The sequence below is a fragment of the Myotis davidii genome, unplaced genomic scaffold, assembly GCF_000327345.1.
Source record: "Myotis davidii unplaced genomic scaffold, ASM32734v1 scaffold1205, whole genome shotgun sequence".
NCBI classification, from domain to species: domain Eukaryota; kingdom Metazoa; phylum Chordata; class Mammalia; order Chiroptera; family Vespertilionidae; genus Myotis; species Myotis davidii.
This window is the reverse complement of record NW_006295739.1, coordinates 202,962-220,936: the sequence shown is the minus strand read 5'-3', so window position 1 is coordinate 220,936 and position 17,975 is coordinate 202,962. Positions and strand designations below refer to the sequence as shown.

Below are 17,975 nucleotides of genomic sequence, written 5' to 3'. Positions count from 1 at the left end.
TCCTGTGACAGCAGTGGGTCAGGTTATCTAATACTGGCATTTCAGGAACAGTTGTGGCTCCGGGGTCTGGCGGGTGTGGGGTGGGGCCTCTGGAGAAGGCAGCTGGGATCCATGCCTGTGGTCACTCGGCCAAGTCTGCTGTGCAAACTGGGTGTCCTCAGATGTAGTGTGAGCTGTTGAGGGTCTTTCTGGAAAAGGTTTCTGGGGTCCTCCACAGATCTGGACGGTGGCAATGGAATGGCATTTGCCCTTTGGCTGATATACATGGCTCCTGCCTTTCTTATTTCTCTTTCTTTTCCAGATACGAATTCCCCCATCACCACAAGGACACCCTGCACTCAGCACCTTTTCCAGATGTTTATTCTTTGTGTGTTTATTCTCCTTTTTATGCTCCATGGGCTGCTGTTGTGTCGTAATTGTGTTCTGGAGAACTCTAAGGGCAAATTTTGTTCATAAAGAACTGCCTTAATTTTTTGTTGTTGGTGACAAAAGCTGGTGTCCTCGACCACATTGCTGACATCACTCACCAGATGTGTGTCTAGGTGTCCTGTGTGCTGAGCTACTCTGGAACAGAGCTCTCCATTCACGTTCTGTTTTCGTCTTGTATCATCCATGTTGTATGTAGTTGCCCTGCTAGGACTTTTGGGGAAGAGTCCTTCTGCGTGTATCACAGGATGCGTCTCTGTCCAGCCATGGCCAAGTGGGGTCACCGAGGGTGTGGTCCTAGTGCCTGGCAGTTGTGAAAGTGGTGCTGCCGGGACATTGTTCGGATCATTCCATGAGCCTGACTTTGCTCAGCCAGAGGGTTTGTGTCATTGCCAGTAGCCAGACCCGTTTCCCCTCTTCCTCTGGCAGCTTTGGCACTCCCGTGTCTCCTGTGGTTTCTAGCCCAGGAATAGCGCCCCCTCCCTGGGCTCCCATCTCACCTGCTCTCTCACCGCGCTTTCCTCAGTGCTCGTCATCGTCAGCCCTCACGTATGTGCTGTGAGATGTTGAAAGTTTCTGTATTGACCTTGGACAGCAGCTAGTGTTTGCATAGTAATGTTCGTTCATGCATGCTTCTCCCCAGCGCTGCTTCAGCAGCAGAGGAGGATATGCAGGAATCGGTGGCAATAGGAAATGCATTGTATGCTGTGCCTCTTTGTCGTGTCAGACCCATATCCTTCCCCTGGTGTGTTTTCACCATTTTCTGACCCTAGAAGCCTAGGAGCACGAAGTAGGCAGCCAGTCCGTCCACTGAACTTTCTTCCTTTGCAAAGCATTTCATATATAGATGTGTTCCTCCCCTCCCTTTAGTCAACATGGAATTCAAAAGCATTTCTTTGCGTTCAGGTTGCTGCTGTGGAGCCGACGATGTGGAAGCACCCCGTGAACAGAGGGTTTCTGTGGGAATCTCACAGGGGAAGAATCCCAAGGCAACCTCGTCTTCCCAGAAGAGACACCCCTGCGAGAGTTGCGGGCCGGTCTTGAGGGACATTTTCCACTTGGTTGAGCAGCAGGGGACACAGCACAGCCAGAAACTGCTGAGGTGTGGGGCGTGTGCAAAACGATTTTATTTCAGTGTAAACTGTCACCAGCTTAAGGAGCAGCACATGGGAGGGGAGCCCTTCAGAAGTCGTGTGGACAAGGCCTCATTCGTGACGAGCGGCAGCACCCACCTGTCAGGGAAGACCTTGACCTCTGAGCAGAATGAGAGGGACTTCCTGTCCAGCTTGGGACATCGGCAACCACAGCTCACTCATAAAGCGAAGGAGCCGAAGGAGGGCCCCCAGTGGGAAGCATCTTCACAGAACAGAATAAGTCTTGACCATCCAGGGAAATGCAAAAAGGCCTTTAACCCCAAACGCCTGCTTGTTCAGGACCAAGATGTCTATATTGCAAGAAAATGTTTTGTGTGCAGTGAATGTGGAAAAATATTCAGGTACAAATCCTCATTTGTTACTCATTGCCGAGTCCACACTGAAAAAAGTATTTACGTGCGTGACAAAGGTCGGAAAACCTTCAGTGGACGCTCAGCCCTCAGTCAGCATCGAAAAACGGATACAAGTCAGAGGCAGTCCGCGTGCAGCAAATGTGGGAAATCCCTCAGCCACAAGCCTGTCCTCGTTACTACCCAGGAACAACACGATGGCGAGAACAGTTACATGTGCAGTGAATGTGCACTACCGTTTAGTCCTAGTTCAGTGTCCATTGACTATCAGAAAGTTCAAGCGCAAGAAAAACCTTATAAGTGTAAGGACTGTGCAAAATCGTTTACCTCTCTTGCTGCCCTCAGTTATCATCAGAGCTCTCACACAGGAGAAAGACCTTACGGGTGCAGTGATTGTGGGAAATCTTTTATCTCTAGGTCTGACCTCCGTTATCATCAGAGGGTTCACACTGGAGAAAGGCCTCATGAGTGCAGTGAATGTGGGAAATCTTTTATCACCCGTACAGCTCTTCGTTATCATCAGAGAGTTCACACTGGAGAAAGGCCTTATGAATGTAGTGAATGTGGGAAGTCCTTTACCCGAAGAAATAACCTCCTTATACACCTTAGAGTTCATTCAGGGTACAGGCCTTATGAGTGTGGTGAATGTGGGAAATCTTTTACCTTTAGTTCTAGCCTCCGTTACCATCATAGAGTTCACACTGGAGAAAGGCCTTATGACTGCAGCGAGTGTGGGAAATCCTTTAACAATAGGTGGACACTTGTTAGACACCAGAGGATTCACACGGGAGAAAAGCCTTACGTTTGCAGCAATTGTGGCAAATCTTTTACTTGTAGTTCCACACTTCAGTATCATGAGCGAGGCCACCTTGGGAAAAGGCCTTATGAGTGCAGTGAATGTGGGAGATCTTTTACTACTAGCTCTGCCCTCCGTTATCATCAGAGTGTTCACACGGGAGAAAGGCCTTATGAGTGCAGTGAATGTGGGAAAACTTTTATCTCCAGATCTGACTTCCAGTATCATCAGAAAACTCACTCAGGAGAAAGGCCTTATGAGTGTAATGAATGTGGAAAATCCTTTATTCGAAGAAATAACCTCATTTTACACCAGAGAGTACACACGGGAGAAAGACCCTATGAGTGTAGTGAATGTGGGAAATCTTTTAACAATAAGTCAACACTCATTCAACACCGGAGAGTTCACACAGGAGAAAAACCTTATGTGTGCACTGAATGTGGAAAATCCTTTACTTCTAGCTCCACCCTCTCCTATCATCTGAGAACTCATGCGGGAAAAAGGCCTTATGAATGTAGTGAATGTGGGAAATCATTTACATCTAGTTCCACCCTCAATTACCATCAGAGAGTTCACACAGGAGAAAGGCCTTATGAGTGTAGTGAATGTGGGAAATGTTTTGCCAGTAGTGACACACTTTCTTATCACCAGAGAGTTCACACAGGAAAAAAGCCTTACAAATGCAGTCAGTGTGGAAAATCTTTTGCCTCTGGTTCCACCCTTCGTTATCATCAGAGAGTTCACACAGGAGAAAGGCCTTATGAGTGTAGTGAATGTGGGAAATGTTTTGCCAGTAGTGACACACTTTCTTATCACCAGAGAGTTCACACAGGAAAAAAGCCTTACAAATGCAGTCAGTGTGGAAAATCTTTTGCCTCTGGTTCCACCCTTCGTTATCATCAGAGAGTTCACACAGGAGAAAGGCCTTACGAGTGCAGTGAATGTGGGAAATCTTTTATCTGTAGTTCCAAACTTCGTTATCATCATCGAGTTCACACTGGTGAAAGGCCTTATGAGTGCAGTGAATGTGGGAAACTGTTTAGGGATAGTTCCCAATTCAGTCAACACCGGAGAGGTCACACTGGAGAAAGACCTTATGAGTGCAATGAATGTGGGAAACTTTTTATACGAAAATCGACGCTCTCTCAACATCAGAGAGTTCATGTGAGGGAAAGGCCTTAGAGGTGCTAGAGACGTGCAATTTTCTATTCAGTGTGCAAGCCCTGGAGGAAATTGTTTCAGAACTCATTTGTCTGAATTGAGACTCATACGTCTGAATATGTACAGTGGATAGATTCCCTGTAAGTTTCATTTATGAGAAGCCTGTGTAAATATGTTACACTCTCTGATTGGCTGGGGCTCTTCCTAGGCTTATGTGGCTAAAGTTCTTTAACCTTTCCCACTGGCATGTCCTTAGAATTTTTGCAACAGTCATGGCCTAATGTGTTCTGGGAAGCTGACCTCTGGTTTCATATATTGTAGAAATCTAGGAATAACCAAACCCTCAGTGGTCAGCTTTCCCTTTATGACTAATTTGGACATGGATTTCAGTGACTGTCCTGACTTCTGCTTCAAGCTTACAGAGAAATGACTACTGGCTCCAGGGATGTGTTGGTCTCACATGACACTTGTGATGGAATTTACCGGCTTCCAGTTCATGGATTTGGAAGTGCCTCTTGCTCATTGCTTTGCCTTGTGAAACAGTCGAGGCCTTATATTTTCTTTGTCGTTATTCCTCACCTGAGGGTATTTTTTCCGTTGGATTTTAGAGAAAGTGGAAGGGAAGGTGAGAGACAGAAACATCAGTGTAGGAGAGACAGATTGGATGGAATGACCCACACATATTCCAATCAGGTGCCAGGGACTAAACTTACAACCCAGGTACATGCCATTGACTAGGATCAACCAGAGATAATTCAGTATGTGGGGCCCATGCTCTAACCATGGAGTCATACCTGCAAGGGCGAAAAGACATCTTTAATATGGGAAACCAAAATCAGGGAATTATGCTCTCCTCTCTTTTTATGTCTAAAATGTAATTTGGGTAAACATAAAGTTAGGAAAACTTAGAGGTGATTTCTATTTAGTAAGTGCTAACATCCTGCATTTTGTATAATGCAGACAAAATCATCAACCAATTACTTCAACCAAATATATCCAATGATAGCCGGCCGAGTGGACAAAATTTCAATGGGTAAAAATGATATTGGATGAAAAACCTTGTAACACTTAAACTCATTATGCAATGTTCACAACACAAAAAAGACACTGATACTTCATAGCATCTGTGCCTAAAGCAGTCAAAAGTCTAAGCTCTGCCAGTGCAGCAGTGTGGCTAGAATCAAGGAGGATTTGATCTAATGCCTTTGGCTCCAACTACATATTTATTGCAAACAAAGGAGTACAAGTTAAGAACATCAATAAAGCCAGTCACACAAGTTTAATGGTTCACCATGCACATAAAAATTACGTATACACTCTACATCACGGTAGTCTGTGAAATATGTGATACCATTATGTTTTCAAACAATAATGTACATAATTTAAAAAAACATTTGTGGCCGAAACCGGTTTGGCTCAGTGGATAGAGCGTCGGCCTGAGGACTGAAAGGTCCCAGGTTCGATTCCGGTCAAGGGCATGTACCTGGGTTGCGGGCACATCCCCAGTAGGAGATGTGCAAGAGGCAGCTGATCGATGTATCTCTCTCATTGATGTTTCTAACTCTCTATCTCTCTCCCTTCCTCTCTGTAAAAAATCAATAAAATATATTTAAAAAAAAATAAAAAAACATTTGTGTTGCCCAAGCCGGTGTGGTACAGTGGTTTGAGCACTGCCCTATGCACCAGAAAGGTAGCAGGTTTGAGTCCAGGTCAAGGGCAGGTACCTGGGTTGCAGGTTCCATCCCCGGTCGCCAATGAGCCGTTTGGGGGAAGCAATCCCTGTGTCTATTGGTGATGGTCCTCTCTTTTTTCCCTCCTCCCTACCCTCCACTCTAAAAACCAATGGAAAAAATACCATCTGGTGAGGATTTGTTTTTATTAAGAGAAATACTAAAGCAGTGTATGCCAGGAGTAGAAAAATGTCAAAACATTTCCCAGAAATTATAAAAGCCTTCCTCCATTGTGGGTCGATTCACTGCCCTGGTCACTTGCACCTGGCAATGATATAACTCTTACAATTCAACAAAGGGAAGATAATCCAATTAAAAAAATGGGCAAGGAACCTAAATAGACATTTATCCCAAGATGATGTACAGATGACCAATATCCTATATAGTAAAAAGCTAATATGCAAATAGACTGGGTGGCAGAACAACGGGTCACTATGATGGGAGCTGACTGCCAGGGGGCACATGCCGAACATGGCAGGCACTGGCTGCGGCGGGATGGTGGAGCGGGTGAGCAGTTGTGCCAGACCAAGATGGGGCGCTGGTCATGCTCATCAGGGTGAGCCTCTGGTGGTTACTGAAAATAATTTGCTGCTGCACGCCCCGGCCCCCTTGCACCCACGGCTGACCCCAATCGCCTCTGAGGACTTCTCCATCTTCCCCTGCTCCTGAAGGGCGATCAGGCCCATCAGCTGCTGCTCGCACCCGCAGCTGGCAATGGCCCCACTTGCACCTGCTGCCAGTGCCACCTGCAGGTGTGAGCAAGGCCGGCGGCGGGAGTGGGACTGCAGCGGGAAGGGCTGGGCAAGGGCACGGAGAATGGGCTGAGACCTGGTCCTGTGCCCACTGCAGCCTCATGGCCCACAGTTCCTTTTAAGGTGCACAGATTTGTGCACTGGGGCCCTAGTATGTACATGAAAAAGTGGTCCAGGTCAATATAATGAAGTATTACCTCACACCTACTAGACTGGCTGCTTTGAATAAATCAGCAGAACAAGTGCTGGTGAGGAGGCAGACAAGAGGGAACTTGGTGCTCTGCTGGTGGGAATGCACATGGTGCAGTCAATGTAGAAAGAGGATGAGTTTCTTCAAAAAATAAAAAACTAAAAATGGAACTGCTGTTTGACCCAGCAATCGTATTTCTGGGAATGCTTCCTAAGAATCCTGAAACATAGGAAAGAATGTATGCACCTCTGTGTTCATCGCAGCAGCATTTACAATAGTTTAAGATCTGGAAGCAGCCCAAGTGCCCACCAGTGGATGAGTGGGTTAAAAAGCTGTGGTGTGTTTACACAATGGAATACGATGGGGCTGCAAAACAGAAAGATCTCTTACCAGCATAGATGGACCTGGAGATGATGATGCTCAGTGAAATAAGCAGTTAAAGGCAAATGTCACATGATCTTGCTTATATGTGGGATCTGATGAACACACTGAGGAAATACATTCTGATGCACGGCACAGTTCGACATCTTAGAATAAGGGTGTGGGTAGAAGTGGGGCAGGGTGGAGGGTCTACAGGGGGGTATGGGAGACATCTGTTATTCTGTCAACAATAACAAATAAATTTAAAATATAAAAATAGTCTCCAGCACACTGCTTCTGACACAGTGATTATAGGCCTGCTCTGACACTCCAGGGAAGCTCCTGGAATAAGATCATTTTTCAGGTGTGTTTTTTGGGGGGAACATCTTCCACTTGTAGTAAAATCTCTTGCCCTGGATGCTCAGTGGATAGAGCATCAGCCTGTGGACTGAAGGGTCCCGGGTTCGATTCTGGTCAAGGGCACATGCCCAGATTGTGGGCGCCACCCCCAGTGGGGTGTGTGCAGGACACAGCCGGTCAATGGTTCTCTAATCATCGATGTTTCTCTCCCCGATTCCCTCACTGAAATCAATAAAAATGTGTGTGTTGTTTAAATCTCTTTCTCCTTTCCCTTAAATGTAAGCACTTAAATTCCTCAGGATTCCATACTTCTTCCTGGGTGCTGCTGTTTTTATATTTTCACACCTGTCTCCTGTAATTTACTGCAACAAAATATTTATTTATAATCTACTGGCTATTCCTTCCACAAAGGCTCTGCACAGCCTGCCTGAGAACACCCTTCCATATTCACTGATGTATAACAAAATGAAGTGAATCTGAAGCAGATAGAATTAGCAAAGTACCCCCCTCCTGCCACCCTCACTCTTAAGCCTGATCCCTCTCTGTAGAGAAACACCGATATCAGCCTCATCGTGTCAAGTGAATCACTTTGTCAATGAACGGTAAGCTGTGAAGTGAGCCTCACACCTGTGTCTGTGTTGGTTGCCTGCTCTGTTGTGTCTCCTCAAACCCCACAGGGAGCCCAGCCAGTTTGGCTCAGTGGATAAGAGCCTTGGCCCATGGACTGAAGGGTCCCAGGTTAGATTCTGTCAAGGGCACATGCCCGGGTTAAGGGCTCGATCCCCAGTGGGGGGCATGCAGGAGGCAGCTGGTCAATGATTCTCATTATTGATGTTTCTATCTCCCTCTCCCTTCCCCTCTGAAATCAATAAAAATATATATTAAAAAGCGAACACCTGACCCTAGCCGGTTTGGCTTTGTGAATAGAGCATCGTCCTGCAGACTGAAAGGTCCCAGGTTCGATTCCGGTCAAGGGCATGTACCTGGGTTGCGGGCACATCCCCAGTAGATGTGCAGGAGGCAGCTGATCGATGTTTCTCTCATCACCGATGTTTCTAACTCTCTCCCTTCCTCTCTGTAAAAAATTAATAAAATATATTAAAAAAAATTTATCTTTGGCCGAGGACCTCAGTTGGTTAGCGTGTCGTCCACATATGCCAAGGTGGTGGGTCAGGGTACACACAAGAACCTCCCAATGATTGCATCAGTGAGTGGAAGATCCCCTGGCTGAGTGGCTCAGGTGGTTGGAGTATCGTCCTGTACACCAAATGTGTTCGGGTTCGATTCCCAGTCAGGGCACATTACCTGGTTTGCAGGTTTGATCCCCAGTTGGGGTACACAGGGAAGTCAACAAAACAATATTTATTCCCCTCCTGTCTCCAAATATCAATAAACATATCCTGGGGTGAGGATTAAAACAACCAAGTTTAACAGCAACAACAAAAACATCAATGTTTCTCTCTCACCCTCTAAAATTAATAACTAAAAATATAGAAATAAGAATTTTCAAAATCCTATAAATCCTATGAGGCCCACCCCCCCAGGTTAAATTAACTTGCTAGAGCCCTTGGTGGCAAACTGACACTGGGTGACGACTTGACCTCAGTTCAGCAGCAAAAAGGGGGGATGATGGAGAAATTGCCTGTAAGCAGACTACACCAAGCTTTAATTACTTTAAATTTTTTCACTTGTGATGCTGATGGCAAGACACCCATGGAAGTACACTGGTGTCAGAATAACTCAAAGGAAAACGGTCTGGTTAAATGGAAAGACCCTGAATCTGGGTTATGGAAGGGCCCCGATCCCCTCTTAACATTCGGCCAAGGGTACGCTTGTGTATTTCCAGAAAATTTCTCCAAGCCCGTGTGGATTCCCGCAAGGAATATTAGACTTCAACATGGATCCTAGGGAGGAACTGGCCAGGTTAATGAGAACCCTGCACCTGGAGCCACGCTTTACAGCTGCAGACAATCAACTAACCCAGCCGCAGATAGCAGCAGCTTCAAACAATCCATTGACTATAAGGAGTGGGAGGAGGACGAGGAGGACAGCAAACAGCCCAGAGGTCACCTGGGGCATGGTGAAGACGACGGTCCAGAAAGCTGAGCGAATTTGTGAGGAGACCAGAACCCCCAGAACGCCTGAGAACGTTTTTCTCGCCATGCTAGCAGTAATCAGCTGTGCAGTAATAGTTCCAGGGGCAAATGGGGAAGTATTCTGGACTTATGTTCCTGACCCACCATGGGTGAGACCCCTTACGTGGGCTGATCCCCCGCCTAATGTAGTCACCAATAACACCAAACGCCTTGGTCACCCAGGAGGACCACGGGTGGGGCAAGGAAGTATATGGGCAAAGTATAATTACACGGGTGTCGCCACCCAGCTTCCCTTTTGTATGACACAGAATCAAACCACTGCTCCTTGGTGTGTAAAATTAAAGAGAGGCTTCTGGCAAGCACGGACACCGAAGGAAGGGGAAGAAAGTGCCCAAATACTATCACTCCTTGCTCCGGGGAGAGGTGCAGAAAACGTAACTGTACTGTCACCCCCCGACTAAGCCATTATGTATAAAGTCTTATGAATGGCACCTCACTGAGGAAGAAATTAATTGGCAAGACTGCTATAGTGACCACCCCACCAGCAGCAATCTTAACAGTTTTTCCTTTGTGGATTGGAGCCCCCACGGCTCTGCATATAGTAACAATCGCACCCTAAAATGGGAGGGGAACACATCTTGTCTATATGTTAAAGCTAATACCCCGTTTTATGGCGTGGAGGAGGATTTGTTGGATCACAATGACAATTGGCCCCTACAAAATACGCAACGGAAATTAGCTGCTGCACTTGCACCTATCAAATGGTATAGTTTTAATTATGGCACAGATAATTCCATTCATACCTTACAGGGCACTCCCAATAAGACAATATTTGCCACCGCCTGTGTGTTTGATTCATTTGTACTCCTCTCAGGCCCCATCCAGATGCACCTTAATGTTACAAGCCATCTGTATGAGGTGTCATGCACAGGCTGCACCCTACCCAATTGCATTAATTCTACATTCCAAACGGACTCGCTTATGATTTTAAAACAACCAGCTTTCGCTTGGGTTCCTACTAACCTCACCAAGCCTTGGGAATCTCATCAAACCTATCAACTGTTACATGATCTGGTAAGAATCCTAAAAAGACAAAAAAGATTTCTTGTAATGTTAATTGCAGGAATCTTTGCCCTCGTAATGTTACTCACTTCTGTGGGCATCGCTGCTTCATCCATGGTACAAACTGTTCAAACTCCTCAGTTTGTGCAACAAGTTAAGGAAAATGTAACTAAGACCTTGTCTATACAAAAGAAAATTGACAGCCAGTTTGAGATTGAATTGTCAGCACTGACGTCTACAGTCCTGTGGATGGGTGATAAAATCCACGGCCTAGAGCTAAGAATATCCTTGCAGCGTCATTATAATTTTTCTCAGATTTGTTACCCCTGCTCCTTATAATAGTACCCTGCACCTTTGGGAATCAGTAAAAAAATCCCCTTCTTGGTGCTTGGGGTAAAGGTAACACAACCCTTGGTAATTTAGAATTACAACAGCATATGGTACAATTATCCCAGGCAAACTTACAGACCAATTCCTTAGATGCCCGGCAACAATTTAAAAAGGACATGAAAGAATTCAACCCCTTCCGTTGGATCTCAGTACATTTGCCCCTCAGCATAACCACTATTGCCTGTCTCATTTTTGTTCTCATATGCTTATTTCGACTGTAACTATGGTAACCACTACCCTGTTTACCTCTGACTATAAAATGGTTGGTGTGGCCTGAGCACCGGTGGAAGTCTTTCCTCTTTAGTTGGACTTACCCGCCTGGCCCCCCAATATTCCCAAATTATCTCTTGTCTTTTCTCTTTCATTTGTGTGCGGCTCCTCTTCCAAGATCCTGAACCCTAAACCACGTGGGACGAGGATGGAACAAACATACAACAACTAACTTTATGCAAAATCTCCCTACTGTTGAGGATGGGATTTATGAGCTGAAAGTCCGATATCTGAAGCCTGAGTTTCTATCAGTATTAACACTGAACAAGGAAACTATAGTTCCTCCACATCTAAAAATTTCATCTAATGTGTAAAAATCCTTCTAATATTTACTGACCTTTAAGACAGCCTCTCTGCTACTGCAATTATCTGCCTAACTAAGGGCTTTATGTTTAACCAAAGCTGAATAAAAGGCTGGCGAGACCTGGACACCAGTGGAGGTCCTTCCCCTTGAGTTCGACTTGCCCGCCTGGCCCCCCAATATTTCCAAATTATCTCGTCTCTTCTATTTCGTTTTTGTGCGGCTCCTCTTCCAGATCCTGAACCCTGAACCACGCAGGACGAGGGGGAACAAACATACAACAACTAACTTTATGCAAAATCTCCCTACTGTTGAGGATGGGATTTATGAGCTGAAAGTCCGATATCTGAAGCCTGAATTTCTTTCAGTATTAACACTGAACAAGGAAACTACAGTTCCTCCACATCTAAAAACTTCCTCTAGCCGAGCTGGTTTGGCTCAGTGGTGCCCACATTCACTGCACTCATACAAACTTTGTCTAGTGTGTAATCTCTGATGATAACAAAAGAGAGATTTCCTCTTAAAAGATTTTCCACATTCATTACACCCATAAGGCCTTTCAGCAGAGTGAAGTCTCCGATGACGACGAAGGCAGGCTATTCTGGTAAAGCACTTTCCACATTCACTACAGTCAAAAGGTTTTTCTCCAGTGTGAACCCTTTGGTGTTCAATGAGGCTGGAACACTGGGTAAAGGTTTTCCCACATTTGCCACACTCATAAGGCTTTTCTCCAGTGTGAGCCCTTTGGTGGTGAATGAGGCTGGAATTCTGGCTGAAGGATTTCCCACATTCACCACACTCATATGGCTTTTCTCCAGTGTGAACTCTCTGGTGTCTAGTGAGGCCAGCACTTTGGCTGAAGGACTTTCCACATTCACCACACTCATAAGGCTTTTCTCCAGAATGAACTCGACAGTGTTGAATAAGGACCCAATGTTCTTTAAAACCTTTTCCACACTCACGGCACTCATATGGCTTTTCCAATGAGGGACCTTTCTGATGACAATTAAGTCCAGAGATTTCTTTAAAATAGTTTTTATTTTCGGTGCCCACAAAACACTGCCTTCCAGTATGGACAGCTTGATCTAGACCAAGTGTGTCGTTGCCTCTCATGGCTTTTTCACAGTCTTTCTTGCTATGGTAGCTTTTTCTGTTTTGAAATGTCACCCCAGACATGGAGGTTTCACTTGGTTTTGTCCTGGGATGAGGAGCCTGGTGTTGGAGTTGTCCGGAGGCAGTAAGGATGCTGTCTCTGACCTTCTGACCGGTAAAAAGCTTCTGGGACACACTGAAGGTGCAGCTCTTCACAAGTGAGGCCCTGTCCACACACTCTGCTCTCATGTGCTGCTTATGGTGCTGGTGGAACTCTGTACTAAAATAAAATGACTCTGCACATGCGCCACACCTCAGCAGTGTCGTACTGTATTGCGTTCCCTGCTGCTCAACCACCTGGAAAATGTCCCTCAAGACTGCAGCACAACATTCACAGGGATGGCTCGTCTGGGAAGACGAAGCTACGTTGGTCTTCTGTGCCTGTGACACTCTCACAGAAACGCTCTGTTCAGTGGATGCCTCCAGATCCTGACTGCCACAGCAGCAACCTGAACAAAAGGAAAGCCTGGTGAATGACATGTTGGTCCTATAACAGCAGAAGGTAATCTGGCCGGGCCGCAGTGGTTCGACCTATGGACCAGGAGGTGAGGATTTGACTCCCAGTCAAGGCACATGCCTGGATTGTGGGCTTAATCCTCTGTCAGGGGCTTGTAGGAGGCAGCCAAACCATGATTCTCTCCCGTCCTGGATGTTTCTCTTTCTCACTCTCTCCCTCTTCCTTCCACTCGGAAATAAATGAAAATATATTTTAAAAAGAAAAAAAAATGGAAATCTCATCATAAATGTCCATCTTTCACACCAAGGCATGATTCTATGGAATGATGTTCAAGACACGTCTTAGAATCTGAGAAAATGGCTTTTGTACATTAAATGGTCCCTAAATGGGGGGAGGGGAGGAATCCACACAGAGAGTAACACTAGAATGATACACAACGAGGAAGGATCTACTAGCTGTTCCTCTGCCAATGGCTTCCTACAGGACATTCCTTGCTCGTCCCATGAGACTTTGTACAAGAATGTGAATGTGGCCCAGCCAGCATGCCTCAGTGGTCGTGTGTTGAGCTATGAACGAGGAAGTAAAGGTTTGATTCCTGGTTCGGGGACATGCAGGGGTTGAGCTATCGATCCTCAATGTGGCACCTGTAGGAGGCAGCCAATCAATGATTCCCACTCATCACTGATGCTTCTATTCATTTTTTTTTTGATGTTTTTGGTTTTTTTGTTCCTTTGTTAATCCTTTCCTGAGGATATTTTTTCCATTGCTTCAGAGAGAGTGCCAGGGAGGGAGGGAGGAAGAGAGAGGAAATAGAAACACAGATGTGAGACACATTGACTGGTGGACTCCTACACGGGATGGGAAATGAGCCCACAACCCAGGTACGTGCCCTTGACCAAGAACTGAAGTCGAGACCTTTGGAGCCCTGGGCCGATGCTCTAACCATTGGGCGACACCAGGTAGGGAGAGCTGTTTTTTGATAAGATGCACAAAATTGGCAAAACATTAGTTAGACTAAAACAGGAGAAACAAGATTCAAGTAAACAAAAACAGAAATGAAAGACATAACACCTGACACCACTTTGAACCACAAAGCATCATGAGTTGTTGGGAGATGACATGACACTACACACAGAAAATTGTTAAGATTCACTATAAACTTCTGAAGTTAATAAGCAAATTCAGAACAGATACAGGACACAAAAATAAGCATACAAACATCACTTCCATTTTTATAGACTAACAACAAAAATTTTTTAAATATATTTTTATTGATTTCAGAGAGGAAGGAAGAGGGAGAGAGAAATAGAAACATCCATGATGAGAGAATCATGGATTGGCTGCCTCCTGCAAGTCCCCCAATCGAGATTGAGCCCACAACCCGGGCATGTGCCCTTGACCGGAATCGAATCTGGGACCTTTCATTTTTTTTTTAAATATATTTTATTGATTTTTTACAGAGAGGCAGGGAGAGAGATATAGAGTCAGAAACATCGATGAGAGAGAAACATCGATCACCCGCCTCCTGCACATCCCCCACTGGGGATGTGCCTGCAGCCCAGGTACATGCCCTTGACCGGAATCGAACCTGGGACCCTTCAGTCCGCAGCCCGATGCTCTATCCACTGATAGGGCACAACACAATTTCTGATAATGAAATGAAGAAGGCAGACAAATTTACAACAGCATCAAAAACAATAGAACACTCAGAAATAAATTCAAACAAAAAGTTGAAAGTTCTGTACACTGAACACTATAAGACAGTGATGACAGAAACGGAAGAAAACACAACTAAATGGAAACAAATCCTGTATTCTTGGCTATGAAGACTCAGTATTGAAATGTCTGGCCTACATAAAACAATCTACAGATTAAATGGAATCTCAATCACAATTCCAATGGTCTTTTACACGGAAGATTAAAAAAGAATCATGAGCCCTAACTGGTTTGGCTCAGTGGATAGAGCGTCAGCCTGCAGACTGAAGGGTCCCGGGTTTGATTCCGGTCAAGGGCACATGCCTGGGTTACAGTGGGGGGAGGAGTGGGGCGTGCAGAAGGCAGTAATCAATGATTCTCTCTCATCATTGATGTTTCTATCTCTCTCTCTCCCTCTTCCTTCCTCTCCAAAATCAATAAAAATATATTTTTTAAGAAAATGCTTTTCCTCACTAATCAAGGTGAAATCTGTTAGGATCCTTGCAGGTCTACTAACCTCAAATCCTTCCCATTGAGGGTTGAGTACAGTAGGGATTGGGGCTGCAGTCAGAAAAAAGGGGAGTGCCAATAACCAAGCCCAACCAGACACAGCCACTGCCCGGAGTGGGGCTCACAGCACACAAGTGAGAACCAAGCACGCTTTCATGAAAGGCGGAGGAGGAAATGTGAAGGCAAGTCCAGGTCCCTAGGGAGAGGGGGGGTCTTTTTTTGTTGTCAAAGTGAAAGTTTGTTAAACTTTAGGACAAGGAGAAAAAAAGAAGGAACCTTAAAAACAGATCAGGAGCCCCAACCAGTTTGGTCTGTGGAATGACAGGTCCCTGGTTCGATTCCGGTCAAGGGCATGTACCTGGGTTGCGGGCACATCCCCAGTAGGGGGTGTGGAGGAGGCAGCTGATCGATGTTTCTCTCTCATCAATGTTTCTAACTCTCTATCTCTCTCCCTTCCTCTCTGTAAAAAATCAATAAAACATATTGAAAAAATCAATTAAAAATATATTTTAAAAAAAGAACAGATCAGGGGTTAGCCAAAGGGTAGTTGCCGCTGTCCGTAGCTGCCTGGGGGCAAGTCTCCTCAAAACCCTCAGAGCTTCAAACAGAAGAAACAAAGTATAATCCTGAGTTAAGGGGGTGCAGGTGAGTTCAAAGAAGGAACCAGGAGAGTGAAGGTCTTACCCTGTGAGGATACGAGAGCAAAATTCTCCAGCATCACCTCGAGGTAGAGGCCTCTCTGGGCCTCATCAAGGAGGCGCCATTCTGTCCTGCAGAAATACACGGCGACATCCTCAAAGGCCACACCGACCTGTCGGAATGAATACAACTGAGTCAGGAACAGCCTGTCGGAGAACCCACAATCCTCCTCTTCCCCACAACCCGCCACCTCCAGGGCCTGCAGTTCTGAGAAGACACCCAGCCCTGGTGCCAGTGCTGCCTGCTCTGTCATCACAGTCCCATTAACCACTCTTATCACCCTCACAACAACCGGGAGGACAAGGAGAAGGGGAGGGGATGGGGGCAGGTAAATGCCACCTCAGCTCCGGGCCCTGCCGGAAGGGCTCCATCATTACTGCCCCACAAATCCACGGGGATGTCCCAGATCATTCCTGCAGGACGCGGCAAAACATGGGCTGTGCGTCACCCTTAGATCCACACTCCAGCTCTAGCTGGTGTGGCTCAGTGGATAGAGTGTCAGCCTGTGGACTGAAGGGTCCCAGGTTCGATTCCGGCCAAGGGCACGTGCCTGGGTTGCAGGCTATATCCCCAGTAGGGGGTGTGCAGGAGGCAGCCGATCAATGATTCTCTCTCATCATTGATGTTTCTCTCTCTCTCTCTCCTTCTCCCTTCCTCTCTGAAATCAATAAAGAAATATATATATTTTAAAATAAATCCACACACCAGGTACCCAGGATCATCAGCTCAAACATCCTCTTGTCTGCACACCACGGTGTCACCTCTAGCTGCTTCACATCTTCACACCCCAGGTTCCCTCCCTCAGCGCTGCCTCCTTTGTCCTGGTGCACAAAAGAGCTACGACTCCTTAAAAATTTTCTTTATTGATTGAATTATTACATACTAGAGACCTGGTGCAAAAAATTTGTGCACTGCAGGGCAGGTGGGGGCGGTCCCTCAGCCTGGCTTGTACCCTCGCAGTCTGGAGGTGGGAGAGGCTGCCGCCAACACCACTGCACTCGCCAGCTATGAGCCCGGCTCAGGGCTTCTGGCTGAGCAGCACTCCCTCTGCAGGAGTGCACTGACCACCAGAGGCAGCTCCTGCGTTGACGGTCTGCCCCCTGGTGGTCAGTACGTATCATAGTGACCGGTCATTCTGCTGTCTGGTCAATTTGCATTTTAGCCTTTTATTATATAGGATGTGTCCTTATCCCCACATTACCTCCCCCCAAACCCCCACTCATGCCCTCACCCCTCTGTGGTCTGTGTCCATTGGTTAGGCCTGTAAGCATGCACCTAAGTCCTTTGGTTGACCTCTCCCCCAATAGCTACCACTTTTTTAAAAAATTTCTTGATTGATTGAGTTATTACATATGTGGCCCTAACCTGTTTGGCTCAGTGGATGGAGCCTCAGTCTGCGGACTGAAGGGTCCCGGGTTCAATTCCGGTCAAGGGCATGGACCTTGGTTGCGGGCACATCCCCAGTAGGAGGTGTGCAGGAGGCAGCTGATTGATGTTTCTCTCTCATCGATGTTTCTAACTCTATCCCTCTCCCTTCCTCTCTGTTAAAAATCAATAAAATATATTTTTAAAAAATCATGACATATGTGACCTTATCCCCACGCATGCCCCCTCCCCCCGTGTCTGTGTCCATTGGTCAGGCCTAGCTGCATATATACAAGTCTTTTGGTTGACCTCCCTCTTATTTTTCAAATATATCTTATTGATTTTTTACAGAGAAGGAGAGGGATAGAGAGTTAGAAACATCGATGGGAGAGAAACATCCATCAGCCGCCTCCTGCACACTCCCTCCTGGGGATGTGCCCGCAACCAAGGTGCATGCCCCTGACCGGACTCGAACCCGGGATCCTTCAGTCTGTAGGCCGACGCTCTACCCACTGAGCAACACCGCCCAGGGCAGGAGCTCCCACATTTGCAAGTCTCCCTCCCCGGCCTCCCTCCCCGATTTCAGCCCCACACGTGCAGCCGCTCGCGGGCTGTTCCCACTCAGTGTTCCCCGGGGAACCCTCAGCCCCGCCCCCTCCCACCCCGGTGTCACCCACGGGCGCCTCGCGGTCCTGACGC

The 17,975-nt window shown here is 46.4% G+C and overlaps 2 protein-coding genes across 3 annotated transcripts; one reads left to right on the top strand and one right to left on the bottom strand.

Moving 5' to 3' along the window:
• Nucleotides 1–448: 448 nt before the first annotated feature.
• LOC102763125 (zinc finger protein 345) lies at nt 449–4,830 on the top strand. Of its 2 annotated transcripts, XM_015568241.1 has the most exons (2): nt 449–2,500; nt 2,837–4,830. In XM_015568241.1, the coding sequence occupies exons 1-2, from the start codon at nt 1,302–1,304 to the stop codon at nt 3,906–3,908; spliced, it is 2,271 nt and encodes a 756-aa protein (XP_015423727.1). In that variant the 5' UTR covers nt 449–1,301; the 3' UTR covers nt 3,909–4,830. The 2 variants fall into 2 exon arrangements, with proteins under 2 accessions (XP_015423727.1, XP_006770472.1); XM_006770409.2 differs by having other exon boundaries at nt 449–4,830.
• A 7,006-nt stretch (nt 4,831–11,836) lies between these two features.
• LOC102764852 (zinc finger protein 211-like) lies at nt 11,837–16,164 on the bottom strand. The gene is made up of 2 exons (XM_006770413.1): nt 15,897–16,164; nt 11,837–12,999 (listed from the first exon to the last, which is right to left on the bottom strand). The coding sequence occupies exons 1-2, from the start codon at nt 16,162–16,164 to the stop codon at nt 11,837–11,839; spliced, it is 1,431 nt and encodes a 476-aa protein (XP_006770476.1).
• Between the last annotated feature and the right edge of the window lie 1,811 nt (nt 16,165–17,975).

Bases quoted from the DNA above. Each gene is read 5' to 3' on its own strand.
- LOC102764852 (XM_006770413.1), bottom strand. From the start codon at position 16,164: ATGACAGAGCAGGCAGCACTGGCACCAGGGCTGGGTGTCTTCTCAGAA. The intron at 13,000-15,896 runs GTAAGACCTTCA...CCTTTTGTTCAG, and splicing joins TGCTCTCGTATCCTCACAGG to GTTGCTGCTGTGGCAGTCAG.
- LOC102763125 (XM_006770409.2), top strand. From the start codon at position 1,302: ATGGAATTCAAAAGCATTTCTTTGCGTTCAGGTTGCTGCTGTGGAGCC.